This window comes from Strix uralensis, chromosome Z (genome assembly GCF_047716275.1).
Source record: "Strix uralensis isolate ZFMK-TIS-50842 chromosome Z, bStrUra1, whole genome shotgun sequence".
In the NCBI taxonomy this organism is placed as follows: domain Eukaryota; kingdom Metazoa; phylum Chordata; class Aves; order Strigiformes; family Strigidae; genus Strix; species Strix uralensis.
Window position 1 is genome coordinate 50,997,239 of NC_134012.1, and position 25,498 is coordinate 51,022,736.

Here is a 25,498-nt window from a genome sequence, read left to right on the forward strand (position 1 = left end):
GTTTCCTCACCCCTTAACCACAGAGCTTTTGAGTAGAGGCACTGGCAGCGTAAAAACAAGTGTTGTTGCTATTTAGAAACCAACAATCTCAGCATGTTTGTAACAGGGATGCTGGTTTGGAAGATGCATGCTGCACAGTAGTCTTGACAGTTTGCAAGGCGGTTACTATTATGTTGTCTTCTTGGGCTGTCAGTGCTGAAAATACATAGACATGATTGTAGATATTGCGCAGATGAGCATTGTAAACTATACAGATGAGACTAGTGGGACTTCCAAATTTCATAGCAAAGTTATGTTCAATATTAAGCAGGTTCAACTTTATGAAGCCTTTTATGCGTGTATCTTCCTACCCTCTCTCTGTTTTCTGTCTGGGGGGGGAGGAGCTGAGGTGAGGACCCTCTGTAAGGCAAATTTTACTGCATCCATGTGGAAACCAAGATCTGTCCCCTACACCCTGCTTCTTCCTGTCCCTAACTTGGTGGGCTCATTGTGAATCCATTTGTCACCCCATACTGCTGCTTATTGTGCCATTTCCTTTTCAGAAAGGAGGTCTTTAGACATACTTTTGTACCACTTAATCTATGGTGAAGCCCTAGGTTTTGTTTACTTTGACTGAAGGCCGCACCAGCAGTGGTGTAGGTTTGTATAACACTAAATTCGCTGTATATTGCTCTTGACATTTGGAAATGAAAGAATGGATAGGCCTCAGTAAACTGCTAGGAGGGCGGAGAATGGATGCTGAACAGGAGGGTATAGAAATAGATGAGGAGGACACCACAGGGGATGGGGGAGAATAGGATGAAGTGCTGGATGCCAGGCATGGTGCAGAAGCTGATCCTTTGGGGCTGGGCTTTTTATAATTTGTTAACCACATGGTAGAAACATACACCAGAGTATCATTCGTGGGTGTGACCAATAGGTGGAAGTGTGAGTGCTTCAACAAGTGCCACAAGCACTATCATCTGAATTAGTCTGAAGTCTGCTGTGCAAAGGGGAAAAAACAAGTTAATGATAAGGAAGAGCAAGCAGTGACGATCAGGCCAAAACAAGGAGTACCCATATTTTTCAGATTTGGCGTATCAACCTGATAATATTTTGGTTTCTTTTGTCTCTCTAGCTTTCAGTGGACTGAATTTTCCTAAAATAAAAGCAGTACCTGGCACATGGTTTATGCGCATGAAGACAGATCTCTTAAAAATTCTGCACTGTAGATAACTGAGATGTTAGAGTTGTGCTGTTATATAAAAACACGGGATGCTGTGTGCTGAAAACAGTATTTTTGACATCAATCAAAAACTAAGCACTGTCTAGATCATCTTGATCTATGTGTGTTTTATGGTAGAAGATAATAAACCAAATAGAAATGAGGAGTAAAGTCTGGCTACAGCAACAACAGATGGGCTATTGTACTAGGTACAGTTACAGAACTGTATAAACAGTGCTGTTAAAATCACACAGCTAATCAGAAATCCTCTTTTTACCATAAAATATTAAACTCCAAAGTAACAAAATTGCTTAAGAGTTGGAATTTGTTTTTGCTGCACTCACACTACACAGACAGTGCATATTGCACTCTTTTGCAATAGTAGAAGTAACACAACTACAGAGGGTGTTGCTCTACCTCTGGGTTAGGAAATAACTTTAAAATAGCATCTTGTTTTGCTAATTTGAATGTCTGTGTGTAACTTTAAGTGCATAAATGAAAGCAGAACAATTTAGATACAATGCAAGAAAATTGAAATTTTACTTTTTTTCTGTGACTGTGCCCCTCCCTCCACACCTTTCTTCTCCCTGTTTACCATCATGCACACACATAATGTCCATGTGTACCTTTGTGCACACATGATGTCTGTGTGTGGCAGCAGCAGAAGGCACAGGCAGCAGGTCAGGGCTGCACTGTTTGGCACCTGGGAGGATGCCTGGCAGGTGAATTTCTGCATCCTAGGAGATGGACAGTGCTGGAGGACGCAGCAGATCCTTGCTTTGTGCTGCAAGATCTCAGTGCTCCATAGGGATACCAAAGAGCTCATCCACCAGCCTAAACTAATAAGGAAGGGCTGGAAAACAAAAATGTCTCCTATTTTATAAACCTGTGCATCTTGAAACTCAGTGCAGTTATGATCTACCTGAAAAAAGATTGTAGTGGTACTGGAAGAGATGCAGAAAAGGACCAGTGGAGCAAGTCAAGGGCACAATTCTGTGTTGTCTTTGACTGCTTACTCAATCAGTAGTTTCTATAAAAAGATCTTTCTGGTAAAACCTACAGGTTAACAAGCACCGCTTGCAGAAGAGGTAGCTACAGTTAATTTCCTCATATGTCGTTGTGGTTTCCAGACTTTTGATTTTAACAATTTGTCCTCTTTTTTCCATGAGCTATTTTCTTGTACTTTTTTTTCTGAAATACTGTACAAATGTCTTGTTGCCCTTCTGATAGGGCAGCATGTTTGGAGATTCCAAAAACGTGTGTAGACCAGACCTGCTGCACTTATTTCTGCCTTGGGAGATCTTACATCTCATTCCCTTTCAGAACAATAGTTAGAGAAAACCTCAAATATTTGAGAATTGTTGAAATGCATTTACAGTAATGGGTGTATCACATCATTTCTCATTACATTTTGCAAATGATACATAAGAAGAAATAATACATGTGAGTGCTACAGGACAGTATCCAATGTTCTCCTTGTCCTGTGAGAAAATTTCCTTGTTGTGCCTATAATCCACACCCATTGAAGAGTGTCAGAAGTTGAAAATTTGTCAACCCAAACACCTTGTATGAGAAATAGGTACAACTTGTTAGGGCTATAGAAGAGAGATGGCATAAGCTTTCCTTCTATCAGTGCATGATTGCTAAATGGCAAAGTTTACATAATCCCTAGGTTATATATTTAACTATGGTATCTCTGAGTTTACTCCATGAAAACAGCTGGTTGAAAAGCTTTCTTTGTAGTAGTACTGTGAAAACCAGTACTTCCTTTAACTATACAATCTTACATGGGACAGTGTAGTGCAACGCTTTCACTTTCTCATCATTGATCCACACAACATTTTGCATCCTTGCTAATTCATGGGAAAGAAAATCTCTACATCATGGCTATTAGCATAGCATAAAGAAACTGTACCTGCAGTTATGTGTATTACAATCTTTCAGGGTACTTGTACACGTCTTTTTTTTTTGTCTCACAGTTGCGAGTAGGGTGGGAAACCCAGATTTCCTCAGCTGCCATCAGAGTTCTGTCATGTAGCTTCAAATAACTCAGTGCAGTTACCGTTGCAGTGGCAAAAGACATGCAGTTGGCTTAGAAAGAGGAAATGATTGGTGGCTATCATCTGTAGCAAGGAGTTGAAGTTGGGCATGGACCTTATTTTTATCATTTTATGGTCTGCAATCCACTGAACATGGCATTCTGGAAAAGCAGAAGTTATCACCAGACAAATTACATTAACCAAACGTGGGGAGATTTTTTTAAAAAACTTCATGAATATGTGATGTCTGAAGTGTTGCATTACCACTTCCTTCTCTAGAACTGTTCTAGGGTTCTGCAGAGGTTTTTTTGCAGTAGGAGATTTATTCTTGCTCCCATGGCAGCTGCCTCCTCTTGAAAGCTTCTTTCTGATACTTTTCATGTAGTACTGCTGCTTCCTCTTTTTTGTGAACCATAACGTTACAGTCTTTTTTGATATTTTAGCACTGTGCTTCAGAATCTTCTTGGCAGTAATTTTAGCATAATTTTTTGGCTATTATGATTTTTATTATTTAAATATTTATAAAAGATGTAATCGGATTTGCCACCTGTGTATCTAATAAGAAAATGCTCCTGTAAACAGAGCTGTCTCAGCGTGCACTGAGACACAAAGCATGAGTAAGCTTTTAAGCAGGGCTGGAGATACACTGACACAGCTACCCATCCTTTCACAATGCCCTGCATATTGTTGTAGTAGACCAAGGCCTGGCTACAGCCTTTCTGTGGTGACCCTGCCTTAGTGTTAGAAGAAATGAGGACAATTTACAAATGATGAGCTAAAAAATGAAACAAAACCAACTAAGTTTTTTGTAAAGTGAAACCAGAAGTTTTTTGTTTTAACAGAGAAGGGTGTAAAGGACTTCACCCCTTTGTCTTACTCAGCTTTGCGGCTTTTAGACTTTCAGCCACTGAAACTTAGTATGTAAACCCATTTTGTTGTGTGTGCCACATAAAAGATTTCATTTTTCTCTGGGAATTCTGGCCTTCCCTCCAAGACAGTGTCTGTCCCATTGTGTGGTAGGTTTTAAGCCCTTCATTTTAGAAAGTTACTTTCCCCTAAGAGAATCTTCTGTATGAAACTTAGCTGTATCTACTGATTTTATTTTTAGAGTTTTTGTAATTCTTTTTTTGCCTTCCTACTCTGTATCGCATACACAGTTTACCATTAAGGATGGTTTTTTTAAGCTTCCAGGCTGTTTACTCATCATGGGATCCAAAAATCAGTCTGGATGCTTCAATAACTGGCTCTTCCCTGCAGGTGAGGTAATGTTATTCCTTACCTGGGCTCTGGTGTTGTCCATGGACTCTGTTTAATTTTTACCTCCCTTATTCTATTACTTTTGCTGGCCTTCTAAGTAGTTCTTTGGATGTAGACTCTGAAGAAGGCGGTAATGTCCTCATGATAGAATGCCATTACAAGTCCCTGCTTAACCTGAGATCAGAAAATTACCTCCCAAAACACTCCTCGGTCTGGTTGGGGTCTTTTCAGCCAATGCATGTGTCTTTAAGAAGTATAACAACCAAAATAAAGCATAAAAAAACATTTCTGAATTGAGAATTCATTCTGAATTGAGACCCTGTATGCAGGAGGAACAGGGCTGAGTGAGGAGCTGCAATTGTGACTCTATAGGGAAGAAACAAACAAAATCATCAGCTTTTAGTTATCTGTCCAAAGAGGTCTGAAGCTTCTGAGATTTGAGAAATCTTAATTTGCAGAACTTGGTGACGTTTAACCACAAGGCTTATTATCTCTCCATGTCTGTCTGTCATCTAAAATAACAAAAGGCATCCATCTGTTGTGTAAATCTGTTCACACTGGATTCTTGATACTGGTTTATATTCTGGCTATTTTTTCTCTCTGCCAACACTCCCTTTGATTAAAGGACCCCAAAGGCTATTGCAGTTCATCTTCACTAACACTATGTTACTTCCTGTTCCTTCTCTATTCTGTGTGGGGTTTTTTGAGTGGTTTCAATCTACTAAACAGTAATTAGCCTAAACCAGTAATTTTTAATTTATTTTTTTTAACTTGAAAATGTGGCTTCTTTCAGTTCGGTGTTGTAATTACTTTTTCTTCTATGATATTGCTTAGGGTAATGTTCGCTTTCATTCTCTGTGCTTTGAAGGATGCAGCAGCTGCTGTGTTTTGCCACACCACAGGAGATGATGAGGCCTGTAGAAGACAGCTAGCTTCTTGAGAAATGTCCTGAAGGGACCCATGTAGTTGTGTGTATTGCAAAATATTCAAGAGTCATCAAGAGCCTTTAACTAAAATGAGGTCTGTCTTTCTGAGGCATGGGAGAAGTACATGGCAAAGGACAGTCCTTATCGTGAATAAAATCACTCCAAATCACACAAAAGTTGCTCCCATTCTGAAGTATTATTTATCCTGGTCCCCAAAGCAACTTTGCCATGGCCAAATAATTCATACTGCCCTTCCTGACTCTGTGCCTTTTACTTACAAAACCACCCTATGCACTACCAGGCTTTCCATAAGCTTTAATGAATACAGCTGAATGTTACGATCTGAAATGCCTTTTTTTTTTTTCTCCCTTCTGTGCTCCAATTTTGTGCAGCTGACAGCTTTGTCTCTTTTCTGTCTTGAAATACACTTATTTCTACATGAGTCCAGTAAGTCTTGCTAGCTGTTAGTAGTGTAACTTTCAGGAAGACCCTGACAACCCTTCAGGCACATGCATTTAACCCTGTGAGGGGGAGGTAGGTGGGAATTTGGTTGCATGTTGGAGCTGGCAGCACCATCAGGACATCTCCTGAGAGATCACACCTCTCCTTTTGTTTGAGCAGCCACATTTCCACTGAGGTTTTGTCCTATTTGCTGTGCTAAAAATATATTAAATGAGTAAATAGGAAAAGATGGTTCCTTTTGATGGTGATTTTACTGGAGTCAGTGCCAATCGGAAAATAGCCTTCCATGTAATTCCCCCAGAATTTGCTGTGAAAGTGTTATGATGCATGAGGAGTTGGTGGGTGGCTGCAAAAGACCCCTGTTCTCTTGCTGTGCTGTAAATGTCATGTAATAGTTCAAAATAATTATCTTTTCTAGGATGCAGTGGGTCTGTAGCACAAAGAAATCAGACAGTTTTTCAAAGAAGGAAGGGTGAATTGCTCCTTCCAGGGTAGATGGGACCATACACTGAGCATGAGTGAAAGAAAAAATATTTAGCTTAAACTACCTGAAAGAAAACTGCTGCTTCTCATCCTTTCAGCAGGTATTTAGTCATCCTGTGTTAGTCAGTGTAATTACAGAGGCTACAGAACTAATTCCAGATAGTAACTAGTGTTGAAATGCACAATTTAGGCTTAAAAAATAATTGTTTTAAATTGGATTTTCCTGCAAGTTAAGAGAGCCCCAATCTGATTGTCAGTTACTGCAATCAGACACTGCTCCATGCTCAGGGCTTTTTTGGTCTCCCCTGCTTGCTTTCTCATACCATGTTGGCAAGCTGCAACAAGTGAAACTCCACCCTTCCTACAGACTGGGGAGAATAAAATGCATAAACGACGACTGCTGGCGAGTAAAATGAGGTTTTCTGTGAAGTTGCTGGTTTTCCAGACAGTCGCTGGTGTGCAGCTGAGAAAGGGGCGGGATCCTTTCAAGTAGCTTAGTTGTGATTTGCTGAATTCATAGACTTTTTCCCTTAAAATCCCAACCCTCTCTCTTTTTTTGTCCCTCGCCCCCCCCCCCCCCCCTTTTTTTTTTCTTTTTTTTTTTTTTTGAGAAGTTGACTTGCGGCTGCTTCTCAGTGCGCACGTCAGACGTAATCTGGTCCCCAGTGCTTTGCACTAACACCATGAGTTCGGAGGCTGATGAACCCAAGGAAGGTATGGTTTTTAACTATTTTCACAGGAGAGGAAACATGCATGCTCATGTTGCCAGCGCTGCTTTTGTGAGCGCAGAGGAGAGTTTCTGCTTGCTTTAGCTTTTGGGTATTCAAAGGGGAGGGGAAAATGCCTTGGCAAAATCATCTGAAGTGCTGACGATTTCCCTGGATATGAAATGACTGAAGCGTTGGCACCCAGGGGTGTCTGTCTGTCTCAGCAATGGTAATTTACTCACACATGGAATACTGATAAGTGCAAGAAACAGTGTTTCAAAACACTGGTAGTAGAATATCGAAAGAGGAAGATTTTTTGAATTTGGAAGCACTGTATTTTTCAGCAAAAGAGGAAGTTGCATGGGGGAGAAGTGAAAGGTCATTATTTTGGGAATAAGCACAATACCGCTTGCTTCCCTGTCTGAGTGGATGTGCATACATTGCGTGTGCGTGTGTTAAAGCTGAGAGGAATGTGCCAAAGCTACAGGGTTTCATTTACAGCTTCTAGAGTGGAACATGTGGAGGTGCTGGAATTGCTCCAACAAAAATGCAATTATTCCCTAGTGTTGATTGGGAGGGGGTGCGAGCCAGAGTAGGACAGTAGGGAGCAAGTGGGGGAGGAGGAGGGCAATTTCCTGAAAGTGCCTATATACAAAAGAGCATTTATACAGAAGAGGGAACAGGGCAGTGGTGGGGTTATACACTGGATTTTTTAGAATAGAATTGATGTTGCATGGTTACATATAGACCTTAGAGATACTCAAACTTACAGACATCCAGTATAGCTCAGAAAAACAACTTAAAAAACCCAACAGATAAGCAAGCAATAAGGCAACCTAAGCATTTTGTATTTGGTGAAAGCAAGACATTTTCAGAATATTTCAGATGGTTTCCCTTCACACTCTGTACTACTTACCCACTTGAAGAATAACATCACCAGGGACCCCTGCTTACTTGTGTAAGAGTATTTTGCTGATTTGCAGAAAAGTCAGCTTGGACTGAATCAAACTTAATGCTAATAATACTGATAGAACCTGGTTAGTAATGAAGCACGATAGCCTGTGTTTTGATAAGAATTACAATGGTGCTGTTTTCTTTATCTTTCTTCTCTTCATATGTACAGATGAACTAAAAGGCAGCTTTTTTTTCCCCAATAAGATTCTGTAGGTCAGATTTATTGAAAAGAAGAACTGAAAAAAATATTTCTCTATAGAAACTGTTTGAAAAAGAGAATATGTGGAAAAGAATATGGCAGCGTGAGCATTCTCCTTCAGTTTTACAGTAGGAGAGATCAGCAGGCATGCCATAACATGAAAGATCCTCTGGTTTCATACAGGAAGCTCCAGACAATTTTACCAAGTTGGCTATATTTGAAATGTAAATTTTCTTGTTTAAAGAAAACCCTTACCTTAGATGGCTCAGATTCTTAAAATCCTCTGAAAACATTTTTGCCTTTTTGTGCATTTCTTCTGAAACAATTTGAGATGCCAGGATCTTCATGCTGAAAATAGCGTTTGGAGCAGGTGGCTGAGACAGGAAAGAAAGGGTAGCTTTTTGGTTAGTTACTTTTAACTGGGAAAGTGTTTGGGTTTTGCTGTCCTGTGATTTTAATAGGTTAGAATGGAAAATAAAAACAGTAGCCATTGTGGGAAGTTGAGGTACAAATGTCGCTGAGAACTTTTTTTGGTCGGTCTGTAAATGTACGCCTGGTAATACACTCCCATATACACTCCATCTGTAAAGGAATAATTCAGAAGATGCATGAGAAAAGGGGGGTTAGTGTCTATGTGAATAAAGACTGGGATTAACAGGTGAATCTGTAGAACTGCAGCTTTTAAACTATTTTGCCTAGTCTGATTGAACATGGCATGAGAGATCACTGATCTACCACTACTGTGGATTTGTAGTGGTCCAGTTTATGTGGCATAACATAGGCATTCAGAGTCTTTCAATTAACTGGCTCTGTTTCATCAAGAAACTGCTTTTTGCATAAAGAAAATTGATGCTTCCTAAATTCAAACTGAATTTGGGGCTCAGACTTTTGATACTGAGGATATATGACCTTTTAAGTGGTTTACCAAAGGAGGGTGTGATTGATTTTTTTTTTTTTCCTTTAGGTGCAAGACCAAACATCACTCTAAAAGAGAAATTCTGATTTACCCACAAGCTATGAGGTCCAGCCAGGGAATTAGTATGTAAAGGTCTGTGACTGATTATGGAAGGGATAGAGGGTACCTTTGGACAATTATAAAATATTTTACCAGATTCTGTACATTTCAGTGCCAGAGATAACAATGAAAACATAGTGGTTAATCTGCTACATGCTAAAAAGTGAAAGAAGGAGAAAGCTACAGGAAAAATGCTCTTTTAATGTTGTTTGTAAGCAAAGGCAGAATGTTTATATATTCCTTAAAGCAGAGGCTCAGGTGGCCAGGGAAGCATCACTGGCCAGGAACTAGTGAAGGGATGTCTACGGAGCTCTGATACTCAGTTGCAGCATCCAGGTGTGACTCTGACCAGGCGTGACCTGGCCAACAGGGCAGATGTTGTAGTAGGAGTCTACTATAGGCCACTCACCCAGGACAGAGAGGTAGATGAAATATTCTGTAGGCATTTGGGAGAAATCTCACGATTGCTTGCCCTTGTTCTTGTGGGAGACTTCAACTTCCCAGACATCTGCTGGAAATACAACACAGCAGAGCAGGACCAGTCCCGGAGATTCCTGGAATGTGTGGCAGATAACTTCCTGACACAGCTGGTGAGAGAACCGACCAGAGAAGGTGCCCTGCTGGATCTCCTCTTTGTGAACAGAGAAGGACTGGTGGAGGATGTGGCAGTTGGAGGCTGACTAGGGCACAGCAATCACGAAATAATAGAGTTCTCTATTCTTAGAGGGGCCAGGAGAGGGCTAAGCAGAACTAACATCCTGGACTTCCAAAGGGCTGACTTTGTCTTGTTTAGGCACCTGCTTGACAGGATCCCTTGGGAGATGATCCTGAAGGGTATAGGGGTCTAGGAAGGCTGGGCAATCTTTAAGAAGAAAGTCTTAATGGCACAGGAGCAGGCAGTCCCCAGGTGCTGCAAGAGAAGCTGGTGGCAGAGAAGACCACCCTGGCTAAACAGGGAGCTTTGGCTGGAACTCAGGGAGAAAAGGAGAGTGTACCACTTTTGGAAGAAGGGGCTAGCCACTCAATGATTACAAAGATGCTGTGAGGCTATGCAGGGCGGAAATCAGGAGGTCTAAAGCCCAGCTGGAAATTAATCTGGCTTCAGCAATCAAAGATAACAAGAAATGTTTCTATGTCAGTAGCAAAAGAAAGACCAGGGAGAGTCTCCATCCCCTGCTAGACACAGGAGGAAACGTGGTAACAAGTGATGAGGAGAAGGCTGAGGTGCTTAATGTCTTCTTTGCCTCGATCTTTAATAACAAGACTAGTTGTACTGAGGGAATCCAGCCTCCTCAGCCAGAAGACAGAGACTGGGAGAACGACCCCCCCTGAATTCCAGGAGGAGACAGTCATTGACCTACTGCATCACATAGACACACACAAGTCTATGGGACCGGATGGGATACACCCGAGGGTGCTGAAGTAGCTGGCTGGGGTGCTCACCAAGCCGCTTTCTATCATTTACCAGCAGTCCTGGCTGACCGGGGAGGTCCCGACAGATTGGAAATCGGCCAATGTGACACCCATCTATAAGAAGGGTCAGAAGGGTGATATGGGAAGTTACAGGCCTGTCAGTTTGACTTCGGTGCCTGGGAAGCTGATGGAGCAGCTCATCCTGAGTACCATCACGCAACACATGCAGGACAACCAGATGATCAGGCCCAGTCAGCATGGGTTTATGAAAGGCAGGTCCTGCTTGACAAACCCGATCTCCTCCTACGACACGGCGACCTGCTTATTGGATGAGGGAAAGGCTGTGGATGTTGCTTACCTTGAGTTTAGGAAGGACTTTAGTAAGGCCTTTGACACCATTTCCCACAGCATTCTCCTGGTGAAACTGACTGCTCGTGGCTTGGATGGGCACACACTTTGCTGGGTAAAAAACTGGCTGGATGGCCGGGCCCAAAGAGTTGTGGTGAATGGAGTTAAATCCAGTTGGCGGCCGGTCACGAGTGGTGTCCCCCAGGGCTCGGTTTTGGGGCCACTCCTGTTTAACATCTTTATCGATGATCTAGACGAGGGGATCGAGTGCACCCTCAGTAAGTTTGCAGACGACACCAAGTTGGGTGGGAGTGTTGATCTGCTCGAGGGTAGGGAGGCTCTGCAGAGAGACCTGGACAGGCTGGAGCAATGGGCTAAGGCCAACTGTAGGAGTTTCAATAAGGGCAAATGCCGGGTGCTGCACTTGGGCCACAACAACCCCTACAGGCTTGGGGAGGAGTGGCTGGAGAGCTGCCAGTCAGAGAGGGACCTGGGGGTGTTGATTGACAGCCGGCTGAACATGAACCAGCAGTGTGCCCAGGTGGCCAAGAAGGCCAATGGCATCCTGGCTTGTATCGGCAATAGCATGGCCAACAGGGACAGGGAAGGGATCTTACCCCTGTACTCGGCACTGGTGAGGCTGCACCTCGATGCCTGTGTTCAGTTTTGGGCCCCTCACTACAAAAAGGACATTGAATGACTCGAGCGTGTCCAGAGAAGGGCATCGAAGCTGGTGAAGGGTCTGGAGCACAGGTCGTACGAGGAGCGGCTGAGGGAACTGGGATTGTTTAGTCTGGAGAAGAGGAAGCTGAGGGGAGACCTCATCACCCTCTACAACTACCTGAAAGGAGGTTGCAGGGAACTGGGGATGAGTCTCTTTAACTAAGTAATAAGTGATAGGACAAGAGGTAATGGCCTCAAGCTGCGCCAGGGAAGGTTTAGACTGGATATTAGGAAGCATTTCTTTACAGAACGGGTTGTTAGGCGTTGTAAGGGGGGCAGTGGTGGAGTCCCCATCCCTCGGGGTGTTTAAGAGTAGGGTCGACATAGTGCTGAGGGATATGGTGTAGCTGGGAACTGTCAGTGCTAGGCTAATGATTGGACTAGATGATCTTCAAGGCCCTTTCTAACCTAGATGATTCTGTGATCTGCTGGAAGATCAGTCTGAATGAAAAGGAGGGTTGAGGGCACAGTAATAGCATCGAACATGGTGTATGTTCTGACAGTGATCTGATGGTGAAGTGAGCAATACTTCACTTGCAGCCACTTTATACAAATCAATTACGGTATTTGGAGAACATTGGGATGTCTATAAAAGTAGATTTAACGGGTTAATATGGATTATTTATTAAAATCTGCATAACAAGATCAAAGACCGTAGGTTTTACTACTGTTAAAATTAACTATACCTATTGTTACAGTGAACCACAAAATCAAGGTCAATTTTGAATGGCAAACTCCTGAAGATTTTCTGTGTTGTAATTAATCAAATAAAGGTAGAGTCTTTAACCTCGAATCAAATCTTAATTTTTTAGCAGGAACTGGGAGCAAATAGACATTGCTAGGAGACAATCATTACTTCACTGTATTTTGTACTAATTGCTGGATATGGGGTAAGGAGCAGTGTATGTGGGCTTTTGAGCATCTGCCTTTGATCTCTGCATGGTCCACATTAGAACAGTAACATGAAACAGTGGGTTTTTTTCTCCCGTTGTGTTGTTTAGTAACATTATAACAATCCTTGTATTCATCCCTATACCACAATTTGGTGGGGGTGGGGTGTGTGTGTGTGGGGGGGGGGGTGTTGGGGGGGGAGGGGGTGTGTTGGGGTGTGCAAGTTGGGGTGTGTTGGGGTGTGTATGGCATCAATCTGTATTGCATTTACAGATTCCAACCACTGTCATGATAAAAATAACCCTGGCACATTTTCCTGTAGTTACTTTTGCCCTAGATGAAACAAAGGGCGTGGTAAAGTCAAGACTATCACATTTAAATGCATGGCAGTCTGCTGTTGCATGGTGGCATGTCATGTACCAAGGAAGGTACCAAATGGTTTCAGGCTGTTATTTGACTTAATTCCTTTCTGAGATCCAAAGATGTTGTTAATACTGTCATATTAAAAATATGTATCATGAATATACCTTTTTAAATACATGCCAATAGCAGTTAAAATTACTGTGATATTAATGGATTTCTTACATAGTATTTCTTCAATAGAAGGAAATAGTAATTTATGTAAAGCTTCAGAGCACTTCAGCTTCTTTCTACAGGTTTTATGTTGTATATTTAGAAAACAACAGGAGATAAATCTAATGTCTCAAAGGAAAAGTAAAATAATAACATCACACTCAATGTAATAGATAGCCTATGAAACAATGAATATTATATTACAGACTTGAAAGCAGTGAGAGCCTGCATTGCACCTTTATCATACTTAAAGTACCACATTTCATGGGAGAGAGATATCTCTGCATTCCTACAAGTGCTCATAACTTTTTTAGACACACTTAGCATTTTTTAATCCAAATGGGCTTACTGAGGAATGAGCTCACCTGTTTTGTTCTTTTTAGAGCTCAGAACAGAGACACAGAGATTAGATTATAAAATCACAGAGTACTCACTGTTTTAAGAAGTCAGTACTCCCTGCTGTAAATAGTCATGGATTTGCTTTGACATTTTGCAGTCACCTCTCATTGTATGAAAGTTTTCCAGGGTAGAATCATGTTTATTTAGATAAAAAAATCGTCTGCTCTTGTGCTCCAACAGACCACTTGTTCCATCCAGAACATCGATGGGAGTCTGTAATGTATGATTCTCCATCCGACTATCTCCAAAACTAGCATTTGTTAGATCCTTTTATGCTTTTGACAGTGAACGGGGAGATCCAAGCTCTGCAAGTAGAGTGTTATCCATATGGATAATTAGTAATTACCCCCACACATTAGACTCACCCTCTGTTCTCACCCCGAGGACTACAAAATGTGGGCTTACTTTGTTTCACCTGCTCTTTGCCTACCTTCCCTTGTCAAAACAACAATCTCTATAAAACATTAAGGCCAGTGAAACAGGGACCTTTTGTTGAGAGTAGTCTGAAAAGTTCAGTTCAGGAGCAGGAAGAATCATCTGGCCCCAATGGATGTGTCAGAGATCTAGATTAGTCAATTTGAGGATTTTTTTAATTCCACAGATAACGTCCCTACTACTGCTGAAGACAATCAAAATATTACTGAGGCTATACATACCATGTACACAACTCTATAAATCAGAGCAATGCTTAACATTTTGGCTTTTTGCGTAATTCCTTCTATAGATTATTAGAATTCAAGATTAATAGGACAAGGTAAAGGCAAAATATATCACTTTAGTACAGGAAAGAAGGAAAAAAGGAAGTAAGCTTATCAGAAATTATAAAGAATTATTACTAACTGACACTAATACTATATCACATATGCATGGGGAAAGCATTGCAAGAGGTGCAAATAGTGGGGGTAGAAGGAAAAGCAAGAAGCTAACACCTTAATGAAGGAGTGAGCAATGGGTAATTTGGAGGAAAGACCGCAGTACACCAGCAAGTCAGAACTGCTAGATTTTTCTAATGTAGTTTGAAGGATTGTATGTTTAATGAAGCAAAATACAGGAAACGGACGAAGGGCTTTAAGGACAGGAATACAGCTGCCGTGGTTTGTAGTACAGCTGCTGCAGCTCCATCTAGATGTGGGCACTTGAATCTCTCAGTGAGAGCACTCACTTAAGTCTGTTAAACCATAAGACTTGGAGAAGGAATTGGGGGTATCAGTAGTGGAAGACTGACTATGAGCCAGCAATGTGTGCTCACAGCCCAGAAAGCCAACTGTGTTCTGGGCTGCATCAAGAGAAGAGCGGCCAGCAGGTCAAGGGAGGGGATTCTCCCCCTCTGCTCCACTCTCCTGAGACCCCACCTGGAGTACTGTGTCCAGCTCTGGGGGCCCAACATAAGAAGGACATAAGTGGGTCCAGAGGAGGGACACAAAGATGATCAGGGGACTGGAACACCTGCCCTATGAGGACAGACTGAGAGAGTTGGGATTCTTCAGCCTGGAGAAGAGAAGGCTCTGGGAGACCTTATAGAGGCCTTCCAGTACTTAAAGGGGGGTACAGGAAAGATGGGGAACGTAGTGATGGGATGAGGTGTAATGTCTTTAAACTGAAAGAGGGTAGATGTAGATTAGATGTAATTAAGAAATTCTTTACTGTGAGGGTGGTGATACACTGGAACAGGTTGCCCAGGGGGGCTGTGGATGTCCCCTCCCTGGCAGTGTTCAAGGCCAGGTTGGACGGGGCTTTGAGCAACCTCGTCTAGTGGAAGGTGTCCCTGCCCATGGCAGGGGGTTTGGAGGAACTAGATGATCTTTGAAGGTCCCTTCCAACCCAATTGAAGGTCCCTTCCAACCCAAACCATTCTATGATTCTGTGACTCAGGAAGCAGGTCTCCCTCTCTCCTCTTAAAAGTTGAAAGAATGGTTGGTGTTATTTTCCTGACCAAATCAGAGTAACCTTTAAAATAATCTGTCTGTGAATGGATTAGGTGGCTACTCTCATTTCTTCTTCTACAGGCTCATAATTGAATGGGTTGAACTAGTGCTCTTTGTTGTATACCATATTTGGAAGTCCATATGGAGTAGCTGCCTTCTGCAGAACACTTTGTATCCCACATATTTAGCAATCTCTTCCTTGTGCACTTAGGGCAGATGAGGAAGCTAGGTGTTAATTTGAACAGAGGCCACAGGATAAGCCTAGCTGGACCTGGTAGGGTTACTTTAGAGAATCACTGAAACTCTTAACGGGTTAATCATTGAGCTGCGATTGTTTGGTTGAATGCTGGATTGCTTTGAGAAAATTCCATTAATATAATTATACTTATGCAATCAAATCTTTTAATCCATAGCAAACTGCAAGACTCATGTTTAATTTCAAATAAGATACAGTGCCTTGAGCTACCTGGTCAATAGAATAGTAGATTAACTGAGGCTGCAGGGAACTTCTGGAGGTCATCAGGCACACCCTTCCTTTCAAGGCAGAGCCAGCTTTGAAGTTGGATCCAAATTCAAGCTTAGATGAGGCTGCTTAGGCTTTTTCTAGTAAAGTTGATAGTGTCTTTAAGACTGGTGATCCCACAACTTCTCTGGCAACATATTCCAATATTTGACCACCCTTGCTTTGAAAGTGGTCATTCCTAATGAGAATTCCCCTCGGTGCTACTAGTGTCTGTTGCCCCTTGCTCTTTTGCTGTGTATCCTCAAAAAGAGCCTCGCTCTGTCTTCCCTGTAACTATTCAGTAACAAATTAGATGGATCACTTTGGTCCACTATTAGTCTTCAGGCTGAGCAAACCTGGCACTCTCAGCCTGTCCTCTGTATTGGGCACTCCAGCTCTCTAACCGTCTTGGTGGCTGCTGGACTTGCTTCAGTTCATCAGCTCCTTTTTTGGAGAGAGACTGGGAGCCCAAAACTGGACACAGTACTCCACATATGGGAAGACAGTACTTTGCTTTCAAATTCGACCAGTCTTTTTCATCTTACAGAACTGATTGTTGTACCAGAGACTTAGGATCCCCATCTTCCTTCTACTGCCTGTTGATGACAGCATTTGCTATATTATAGTATTTCTTAGACCTTCTGCTTATTTTCTTTGAGTAATTTCTAAACTCTATGCTGTCACAAATGAGACAGAGGTTAGCAACCAGGGAGCAAAAGTCAGTGAATCTCTGCAGAATCAAAAGAAGTATCTGGCTAAGGGAAGGACCTTGCACATACATTCGGAAAGGCTGTATTCTTTATCAGGATTATTTCCAAGTATAGCAACAGGCTGACTGAGTGGCTTCTAAGAATAATGAGTATTTTGTGAAACATGTGCCAGAGATAACATAAGGAAAATGTAACACTCAAATACTAATTGTAATTTGTAATTTTTATTGTAAAGCACACATCATTCCTTTCATCAGTAATGATTTATCATTTGGTCAATCTTCTGTTAAATGTGACAGTTTCATAAGAGTTCTTACATACTGATTTTTGAGAAGCAAATTGCTTCCCCTTCCCCCTCTCTCCTCAGGCATTTAGAGTCTCTATAAACACATTTGGGTAATAAATTAAGCAAATGAAAAGTATATTGCAGGTGTTACTTCAAACTTCTGGACAGATTTTTTGTCATAATTAGATTACAAAATGTGGTAAGAGAAGAGCATTTCATAAAGAGGTGTGAAAGAGCTACTGATTTTTATTCTACTTTATGAAACAACTTCTGTTTTTCTTTTTCCATACATCACACTCAATAGAAGAAGTAGAAGGCTAAAAATAGTTTCATTTATTTCGTAACAGCTTTAAAGCCAAAGTGACTTTTTTTCATGTTTAAGGGTTAATTTTTCATGTTTGCTTATTGGGTAAATACTTCACATATCCAATAGTAGTACAGTTAGTAGTAACAGTTGCTGTATGTGACTTTGTAAGAAATTTGAGTGCCTAAACTGACTGTTTCTGCATTAATAAATAGCACCAATCTGAATGCTAGTTTTCTACATATTGGCATTAACATTTTTTTTGTACAGTGGTAAATCTCTAAGTTACAGATTTCCATGTTTTCTCTGTCTGCATCAGTAGATTTGCCAAGTTACTTGTGTTTTTTAATGGCAGGTGTACACTTTTGTGCATGCATCTCCATCATGACTACTGAACAGGATACACTGTGGGATTAGCAGTGCAAATGAAACTGCCAATAACATGGTTCTTTTAACCATGACATCAGCAAAAGCACAAGCCATAAATGTGCTGTCAGTTGGACACAGTCTTGTTTTGAGCGAGGAGGAGAGAAACTGGGAAACCTGCTTCGAGAATTTCACTCTATATTCATCCTATTGGGATGTTTTCTCATAAATTTTGTTTTTCTTCATAAGATTCCTTGCTGAGTTGAGGTGTGGTTTGATTCAGTTTCATCAGTTGATTCCCTGTCACAATCCTGTTTCATGGTTCATTTCTAGTGCTTGACTGGGTAGCAGTGAGAAGTACAGAGCCTGTGCCTCTGCATGGCACAATGGAGTCAGTCTGGGGAACTTGGGATCCAAAATCTTGACCACAGATCTGTTTCAGCAGGAGTGTTGTAGAGGACTGAATACACACTGTGTAAACTAATTTATTTTTCCTTACCTTTTGCTGAATTCAGTATCAATATTTGTAACGACACAGATTAGTAAGGAAAGATCAAAGAGTCTGTATTGCACAGCAAGAGGGGGAAACTTACATTTCAGTTTGATATACAGTATACAAATGTTGGGGTCTGCAGAGAGTCCTGTTCCTGCTGGCAGTTTACAGTAATGAGAATAAATTGCAGTTTAATTTATTTGAGATTGTTTATCCTTGAAAGGTTTGTAATTTGAAATCCAGGGATATATTCTGAGATGTATTTTGCTTATCTGTAAAGATTAGTACCTGCAGGTTTCTCTAAGGCATTGGTAGCTGACCAGTGATTTCAGTAGGCCTCTAAGAATGTGATACCCTCAAGTCTTGTTCCCAAAATGTTTACATTTCACTTCATACAGGAATTAATAAAGCACTGAATCAGTGCATGCACGGACAAGCTTCCACATAATTAACTGTCAAGGTGTGTAGGAAACTTGGACTTTGAAAAATGCAGGAATTACATTGTTTTAAAACTTAAAAGCTTTCATGAGATCTGTTTTTGCTTTTACTATGTCCACTTTACTAAACTATTCTACAAAGATAGTTATATTTATAGGAAGAAGAAAAATTTTGGTTTAATATTAGCAAAAGCAGGTAAATAACACTGGTGAATATTTCAGCTACTGATTCCAAAGACTATTTTTACCTTCGTGCAAAAGAGAAAATTGATTAATGTTTCTGGTCACTTAAAAACATTTATATTAAAAATAGTCACTGAGAAATAGTGACTTGGACTTTACTTCAGAAACTAACAAAGAACTTGAAACAATAAATCATGAATTTGAGCACCTGTGAACAGAAATAGTGGATACTTCAGGAAGGGGAGAATATAGTTTGGCTCTGGTGTCTACACCTGTGATAAGATGATTTCACCTAGCTCACAGTCTTGTCCTCAGTGCAGGAGATTTAGAAGTCTGTGATGCAAGACATCACTGTCCTGGATGTATTTTTAAACTAACCTTTCTTTGCAACAAGCAGTTACTATTATAATCAATTGAAAGAGATGTAAATTATGGTGGATTTACATGTTGATCCATTTGTGGCTTGTTACATAATGCCATGCAGTACAGGAGGAGAGGATAGCAGTATCACAGTGAGACAAAGAGAAACTGCTGACATTTTATTTCAGTGCAAAAATGTGATCTAAATAATTTGAAATTTAGATTGATGGTGTTTATTTTCACCATTTGAGGCCTTTCCTTCTCCAGGTTAAAATTTGCATTCCCTGCTTCTTACTTTTTGGGTAATAATCCTGAAAATCTCAAGCTACAACAGCCTTTTCTTGTGGTGGATATCTCTTCACAGCTGATCAGTGTGTTCATTGCCTACTTAAAAATACCATTTGATGCCAGTGCAAAGGAAAGAAGCTGGACATTTAAATTCTACAGTAGTCAACAGCTGTAAAAAACAGTGCACTCAATCTCCCACGCCTTTCCCCGAGGAGTTATCCTCAAAATAGATGCAGGCTTTAGAGTCACGGAACAGTTGAAGCTGAAAGGGACCTCTGAAGATTGTCGAGTCAGTATATATATTTGCAAGATTTAAAAAAAAATAGGATTGCTAGTGCATTGCTAGGTATCAGAGTTCTGTATCCAAATAGTACTGCTTTCTGACATAAAAGAAAGTGACAGTGTCACACACATGATGTTTAACCAGAAAATTTAATTTTACAGAAGAACGAGATGCTAACAGTATTAAAGATTAATTTTTCTTATGCTATATTGTCTACTAGGATTTAATGACATTAATGAAAGCAAACCCAAACTCTTAATATACGTGGGGAGGTGGACCTATGTTTTGACAGTCTTAGTTTATGCTTGAGAGTTTAGGTCTTGTTAAGTCAAAGATTTTAAAGGTGTTTTTTTTTTTTCCAGTAAGTGTTACGTACAGAAATACTTTCCATACTTTTTCAGCTGTTTTGAGAATTGGTTTTGAATTGGAGATGCCAGGAATAAAGCAAACCAAGTGGAAACAAACAGATGTCAAAGCAAAGCCTCCAAAAGATAGACTGTGCATTTGGATCTTGGGGAGCCTGTTCTGAACTGACAGCAAGGGAGTAAGGGAATGAAGGAGGGAAAATACTCTCAACCATTGATTCCATGGCTGGAGGTTTGGATGAAAGTCCTGGTAGCTGTAGTATGGATATAGAGGGAACAGGCTGTGGCTACTAAATACTGGGAGAAAAAATTAAAACAGGGGTTCATTTATTTTGCTCCTCGTGGAAAAGGAAAATAAGAGAAATGTGTGTTAGTAGTGGCAATGGAAAAGACCACTGTGGCCACCAAGTGCAGTCATGCATAATCACAGATACCATGAATGATTGGTGCTGCAGAGAGGACAAATATATATTCTATGTACAACCATGCATTTAATGCCAGAAAACTTATCCTTCATGCTATAAAACAGGAAAACAGGGAAAAAAAAAATTAAAAACTGCAAACGAGATGAAGCGTGTCACCAGTATCCCAGGCCTAAAGAACAGCCAGTATCTGATAAGTGAAATTCTTAGATGGCATACTTTCTTGTGTTTTATAATCTGCATTTCAATGTTGATATTGAAAAAAGAATATACTAACCAGACACCTGAGAACTGAGTGCCCTGGGAAGCACTGTTGGTTTTTTCTGTATCTGGCCTGTAGCTGTGGCAATCTTAAGTGCCTCAGAAGTTTCTTTAGAAAGGAGAAGACAGAGATCAAATTATGTGTGTGGGAGGCAAGTGTAATTTAGTTTCTCAGGACAACCAGTGGAAGATACAAGAGTAATATACAAAGTGCAAGCTAGTAATCCATCCATCTTTCAACATTACACTGAAAGAGAGATAGCGAGGGACTCCCTTCCTGTCTGCAAGAAACAGACAGGGTGTCATACAGATTGACATGGAGAACAACAGAGAACCAGAACTAGAAATGCAGGAAAAACATCATTAACTACTTTCAAAGCCATTGTAAGATCACTCACAAACTTTTCTGTCATTTGAACTCTCTGAAGTCCCTGCTGTGGCTTTCTTTGCATGATATTCAAATTAGATGTCCTTTGCATTTTGACAGCCAGGTTGCTAACTTGTCCTTGCAGTTGAGTTCCCTGTTTCTCTCATGTCATATTGCCATCTTGTCTCGACCTTCCAGCTCGTTGTTTTTTTGCCACAGGTGTCTTAAACTTCCTCTTAACTCCACCCCGACCCCATGTCAAATTTAAGTCTCTGCAAAGGATTCAAAGTTCCCTGGGGCTGCTGGTCTCAGCGCTTTTCCTTCTTCATTCAAGCCAGAAGTTCTTCTGTTACACTCTACATCCTGTGCCTACAGCGGCTTTTTTTGTAAGACTTTCCTTTTCCCAGGATGGTTGAAAGAGCAGTTAGATACCTCTTTTTAAACTTTAACTTTTGGTAAAATATGCCAGATTGTTTTATTGGAAGTGTCACTTGGGTTAGGGAGCTTGGCACTGTTGCCTTGCTGCAGTTTGGTACATGTTTCTAAGGCTGGACAAAAAAATACCATACCTGCACTGCATTTTCTTGATTGGAATGAATGACCTAAGATACACTTTTTTTTTCCTGTGAAAAGATTTGTGCAGTATTACTGTTGAGTGTGCATGGACACCTGGTAGAGGCAGAGGAACTTGATGTAACCCTGAAATGGAACAGCTGAAATACACAGGCTGCAGATTTAACAGCACCTGTTGTTACATTCCAGCAAAGATAACAAATGGTGGCAAAGGAGTGAAATACCAAATTAAGTTCATGAACCTACTCTGTGTGACTGTCATTTTCTCTGTTTAATATCCAACATATTTTAAAATACGCTTCTCTAAGAGCAGTCATCAGAAGTTAATCTGATTTTTTTTCTTATTAATAAAGCTGCACTGTTAATTAAAGTACATGCAGAGGCTCTAGGAAAAAAAAAAAAAAAGGGCTTCTAAGAAGGCTTTTTAAATTTCTAAATCAGCTACACTATATGTATCATGTGATGCATAGGGTGGCTGTGGGAAGCACAGGCATGTAAAACCAGAATAACTTGTTGGCACAGACTGCTCTCATGGGACTACAAAACTCTTGCACATACATTCTTGTTGGAAATAGCATCTTTCCTTGCCACACTGCTCAGCCTTATCCTCCAGGTACCTTTTCTGGAAATTCTTCTCACCTCTTGATCAAACAAGTATTTTGTTTTGTGTTTTTTCATGGTTTGTATTTGCAGCTAGAAAGTGGGTCATCTTTTGCTGTTGGTCAAGTTTTGGACATTTTAATACACTAGGGCTAGAATTAAATAGCAAAATCAGGAAGCATATAACAATATCATATGTGTTTTGCAAACCCACTGACAATGACTTCTTCAGCATTTTATTGAGTAAAAAAAAGATGTTCGCAATGGTGTTTGCTAGCTCTTCTTCTATCTTTCCGGTGTTCCTGCTGCTGAATGTATGCTCATTTTCAGTATGAGTACACAGGCTAGACCTACTGTATATTTTAAAAAATGCTTAATCAGCCAGATTTTTTTTTTTTCCAAGAATTGCTTTAACTGTTGCTTCAGAGTGACTTGTAGCCTCAGAGCTGACTTCCAAATCCAGTAAGCCTGCTCATGCAGTGTTTGCCATACGTTAGGCTTGGCTTCAGATTTTTTCTTTTGAAGGTCTTCCGGTGTGAATGTTAAAATTAGTACACATTGCTTGACTAACACTCACATTCACTGTGTGCTCAGTTGGTAAAGATTAGGGTGAGTGAGAATTTACAATTTACCATACCTATCAAGAGTACTGTCAGCAAAGGTTACTTACCTTTATGAATGAATGCTTTGTATGCATTGAAAATTTTAGTTTAAACTGTTTTCTAGTTAAAATTAATATTCATACATAAATCTCCCTTTTTAAAAACAAGGTGCCAAATAAAATATTTGCTTTTCAAATAAGGACCTTGTGTATCTCAATCAAAAAAGTAGAGACATATGTGGAAGAAATAAGTACTGTATAGGGCCCTTGGTTTTTTTCTTCCTCCTCCTGCACTTAGCCGTTTGCCCTCTGGGTTTTCCACTCCCTGATGGTGCTTGCCCAAGCTATCTTGCCCTGTTGAAGTCCCTTTCTCAAACTCAGTGGCTGCCCTGGTCTTTTCTCACCCCTGCCATTAGCCTGCTTAGACGTTGCAGTCCCGGTGTCTGAGGTTGAAGAGTGAAAGCTGTCAGAGAGCTGTCTGGTCTTGCATGTCTGGTACAAGCTTCAATTTCATTAGCTTTTGAAAAACCAACAAGTGAACAAACGCTTGCAAACGCAGAGACTAGCCAGTATGCTGAAGTGGCCGTCTGGGGACTGCTGCATTTTTGGACTGGTTTCTACATTGCAAGGACTTTATCTGTGCTTTTAAGAAGTTTAAATTTAACACACCTTTCACCCAGGAAACGGAAGCACTCAGATAAGAATCAAAACACCGACTCTTCTGTTTTGTCTTTTTTTTTAAAAAAAAAAAAAACACACCAAAAAACATTCTTTGAAACCCTGACTCACTCACTCAGATGGTTATTAAGAAGAAGCTATAAATCATGGTAGTAGCTAGAAAAGTCAGCTTACCTTATTCATATCTGAAGAATGCGTAGTCTGTGTCCTACCACTCATTTTTAAACTCATCATCACATAATAAGCACACTCTGAAAATTGTTACAGTCCTGGTAATAGGTTTATGACTTTATTTCTGTCTGTTCTATGCTTCAGGGCTTGTTCATTCACTGATGCTAGCTCATGCAGTTTATCATCGTTGGAGCTTTACCTTACTGCAGTCATGTGTTTATACATGAAGTCATATATTTATATGCCTCAGTGTATTTATTTTTTTAATGTTTCTGGCCTTTATCATTCCTGAAAACAAGGGTAGCCCTGTAAAGACCCAGAAGGCAGAAGGCACAAGAAAAAGTAAAAATTCAGTAATTATTTTATCCCTTGGTATCTAGGCAATCTCATGATTTTAGAGGTGCATGACTCATGGTCACATACACTCGGAAAGCGTAGCGCTGTCAATCCCACTTGATTTCAAGTTGCCTCCCTTCAGGGAAATGATGCACTCTCACCCTGGGAGTCTGACTGAACATGCAGTTCCTTCAGCGTGTGCGGGCTTTTAGCTGTAGCTCTCACTCACAGTCTGTAGAGAGGCAAACACACTCGTTCACACGGGATGCCTGGCAGGAAATCGGTTGCCACATTTCTCAAAGCTATGTGATACAGTTTTCTAAACGCTGCCTGAAGCGCTCAGTTGGTGCTGTCTCTTTCCTTCTAATCCTGTGTAAGTGTTCTTTGTGCCTTGCCCAAAAACCCGTCTTTTTTGGACCTTGCGCTCACCAGGTACTAGTGCAGTACGTGTCACACAGCAATGTTGTTATTAATGACTTCACAGTCACATTTTCTCTTCTGTCTGGACTGTTGTATCAGCATACCCAGGACGTATGCTAGAAATGCAGCTCATGTCAGAAAGCTCTACTCTTAACTTGCCTGTGGAATTTAACATGTTTCACTGGAAGTTTTTGCTGTATGCTTTTTTTCTGGTCCTTATTACAAGCTTAAAACTCAGTGACTCAAGTATTCAATGTCAATTCACATGAGATTGAATACGTTCAACTACAAGTTATGTTGCTTCTACCATTGACTGTTACCTTGTGTAAAAAATTGTCTTGATTTAAGGCAGTGAAATAATTGATTCTTTTTTTTTTCCTGAATACTTTTTTTTTTTTTAGTTTAAATAGAGTTAAGAAATAGGGTATTTGGTAATAGGCATTTGCCACAGTACAGAGAGAGGTGTATGAGCTTCCATGTCAGGGAAAAGTCAGCATTTCAGCCATAAGTAGTAACCTTGAGTCTCCTGAGAGCTTATTAACCTACAATTCTAAATTTTCACTGAAAGTTTATACTTCCACCACAGTTTTAAGGAAAACATGTGTAAGGTAAAGTATTTTTGGAAAAACACATCCAGAATTCTACATGTGTAATATTGATTGACTTTAACACACAAAATACTAATGTTAAACACACAATACTGTTGACTTCGAAAACTAAGAAGTTTTGTAATTAATAACCTCCCAACTTTTACAGGAGGCAGTCTCTAGCAACTTGTTTGCTCCTCTAAATCATAAATTAGAAGGCTTTGCAGATGTCCCTGTTATCCCTAAGATCCTGTGAATTTTGAAGTAATGGAGGCAGGATTTCCTCTGAGAGCCTTTCCTCTACACTGTTCTCTACGGAGAGGTGGCTCTACTGAACATAGTCATGTTATCTGTATAGATTGTAGAGAAAATGACATTCCATTGATT

General features: G+C 40.5%; 1 protein-coding gene and 1 long non-coding RNA gene across 4 annotated transcripts in view; one reads left to right on the forward strand and one right to left on the reverse strand.

Moving 5' to 3' along the window:
- TNFAIP8 (TNF alpha induced protein 8) overlaps window positions 1-25,498 on the forward strand; it is a 66,964-nt gene that overhangs the window by 35,759 nt on the left and 5,707 nt on the right. The window contains exon 1 of one of the 3 annotated variants that reach the window (XM_074856618.1): window positions 7,028-7,085. The exons of the other annotated variants lie outside the window; for them this stretch is intronic. Within the exon in view, the coding sequence (XP_074712719.1) occupies window positions 7,055-7,085 (31 nt within the window). The 5' untranslated portion in view covers window positions 7,028-7,054. Of the gene's footprint in view, window positions 1-7,027; window positions 7,086-25,498 lie in introns of those variants that run through there. 3 annotated transcript variants of the gene reach the window in all.
- Window positions 8,407-23,891, reverse strand: LOC141937464 (uncharacterized). The gene is made up of 3 exons (XR_012626975.1): window positions 23,772-23,891; window positions 13,629-13,898; window positions 8,407-8,813 (listed from the first exon to the last, which is right to left on the reverse strand). It is a non-coding gene; the product is annotated as an uncharacterized LOC141937464 (long non-coding RNA).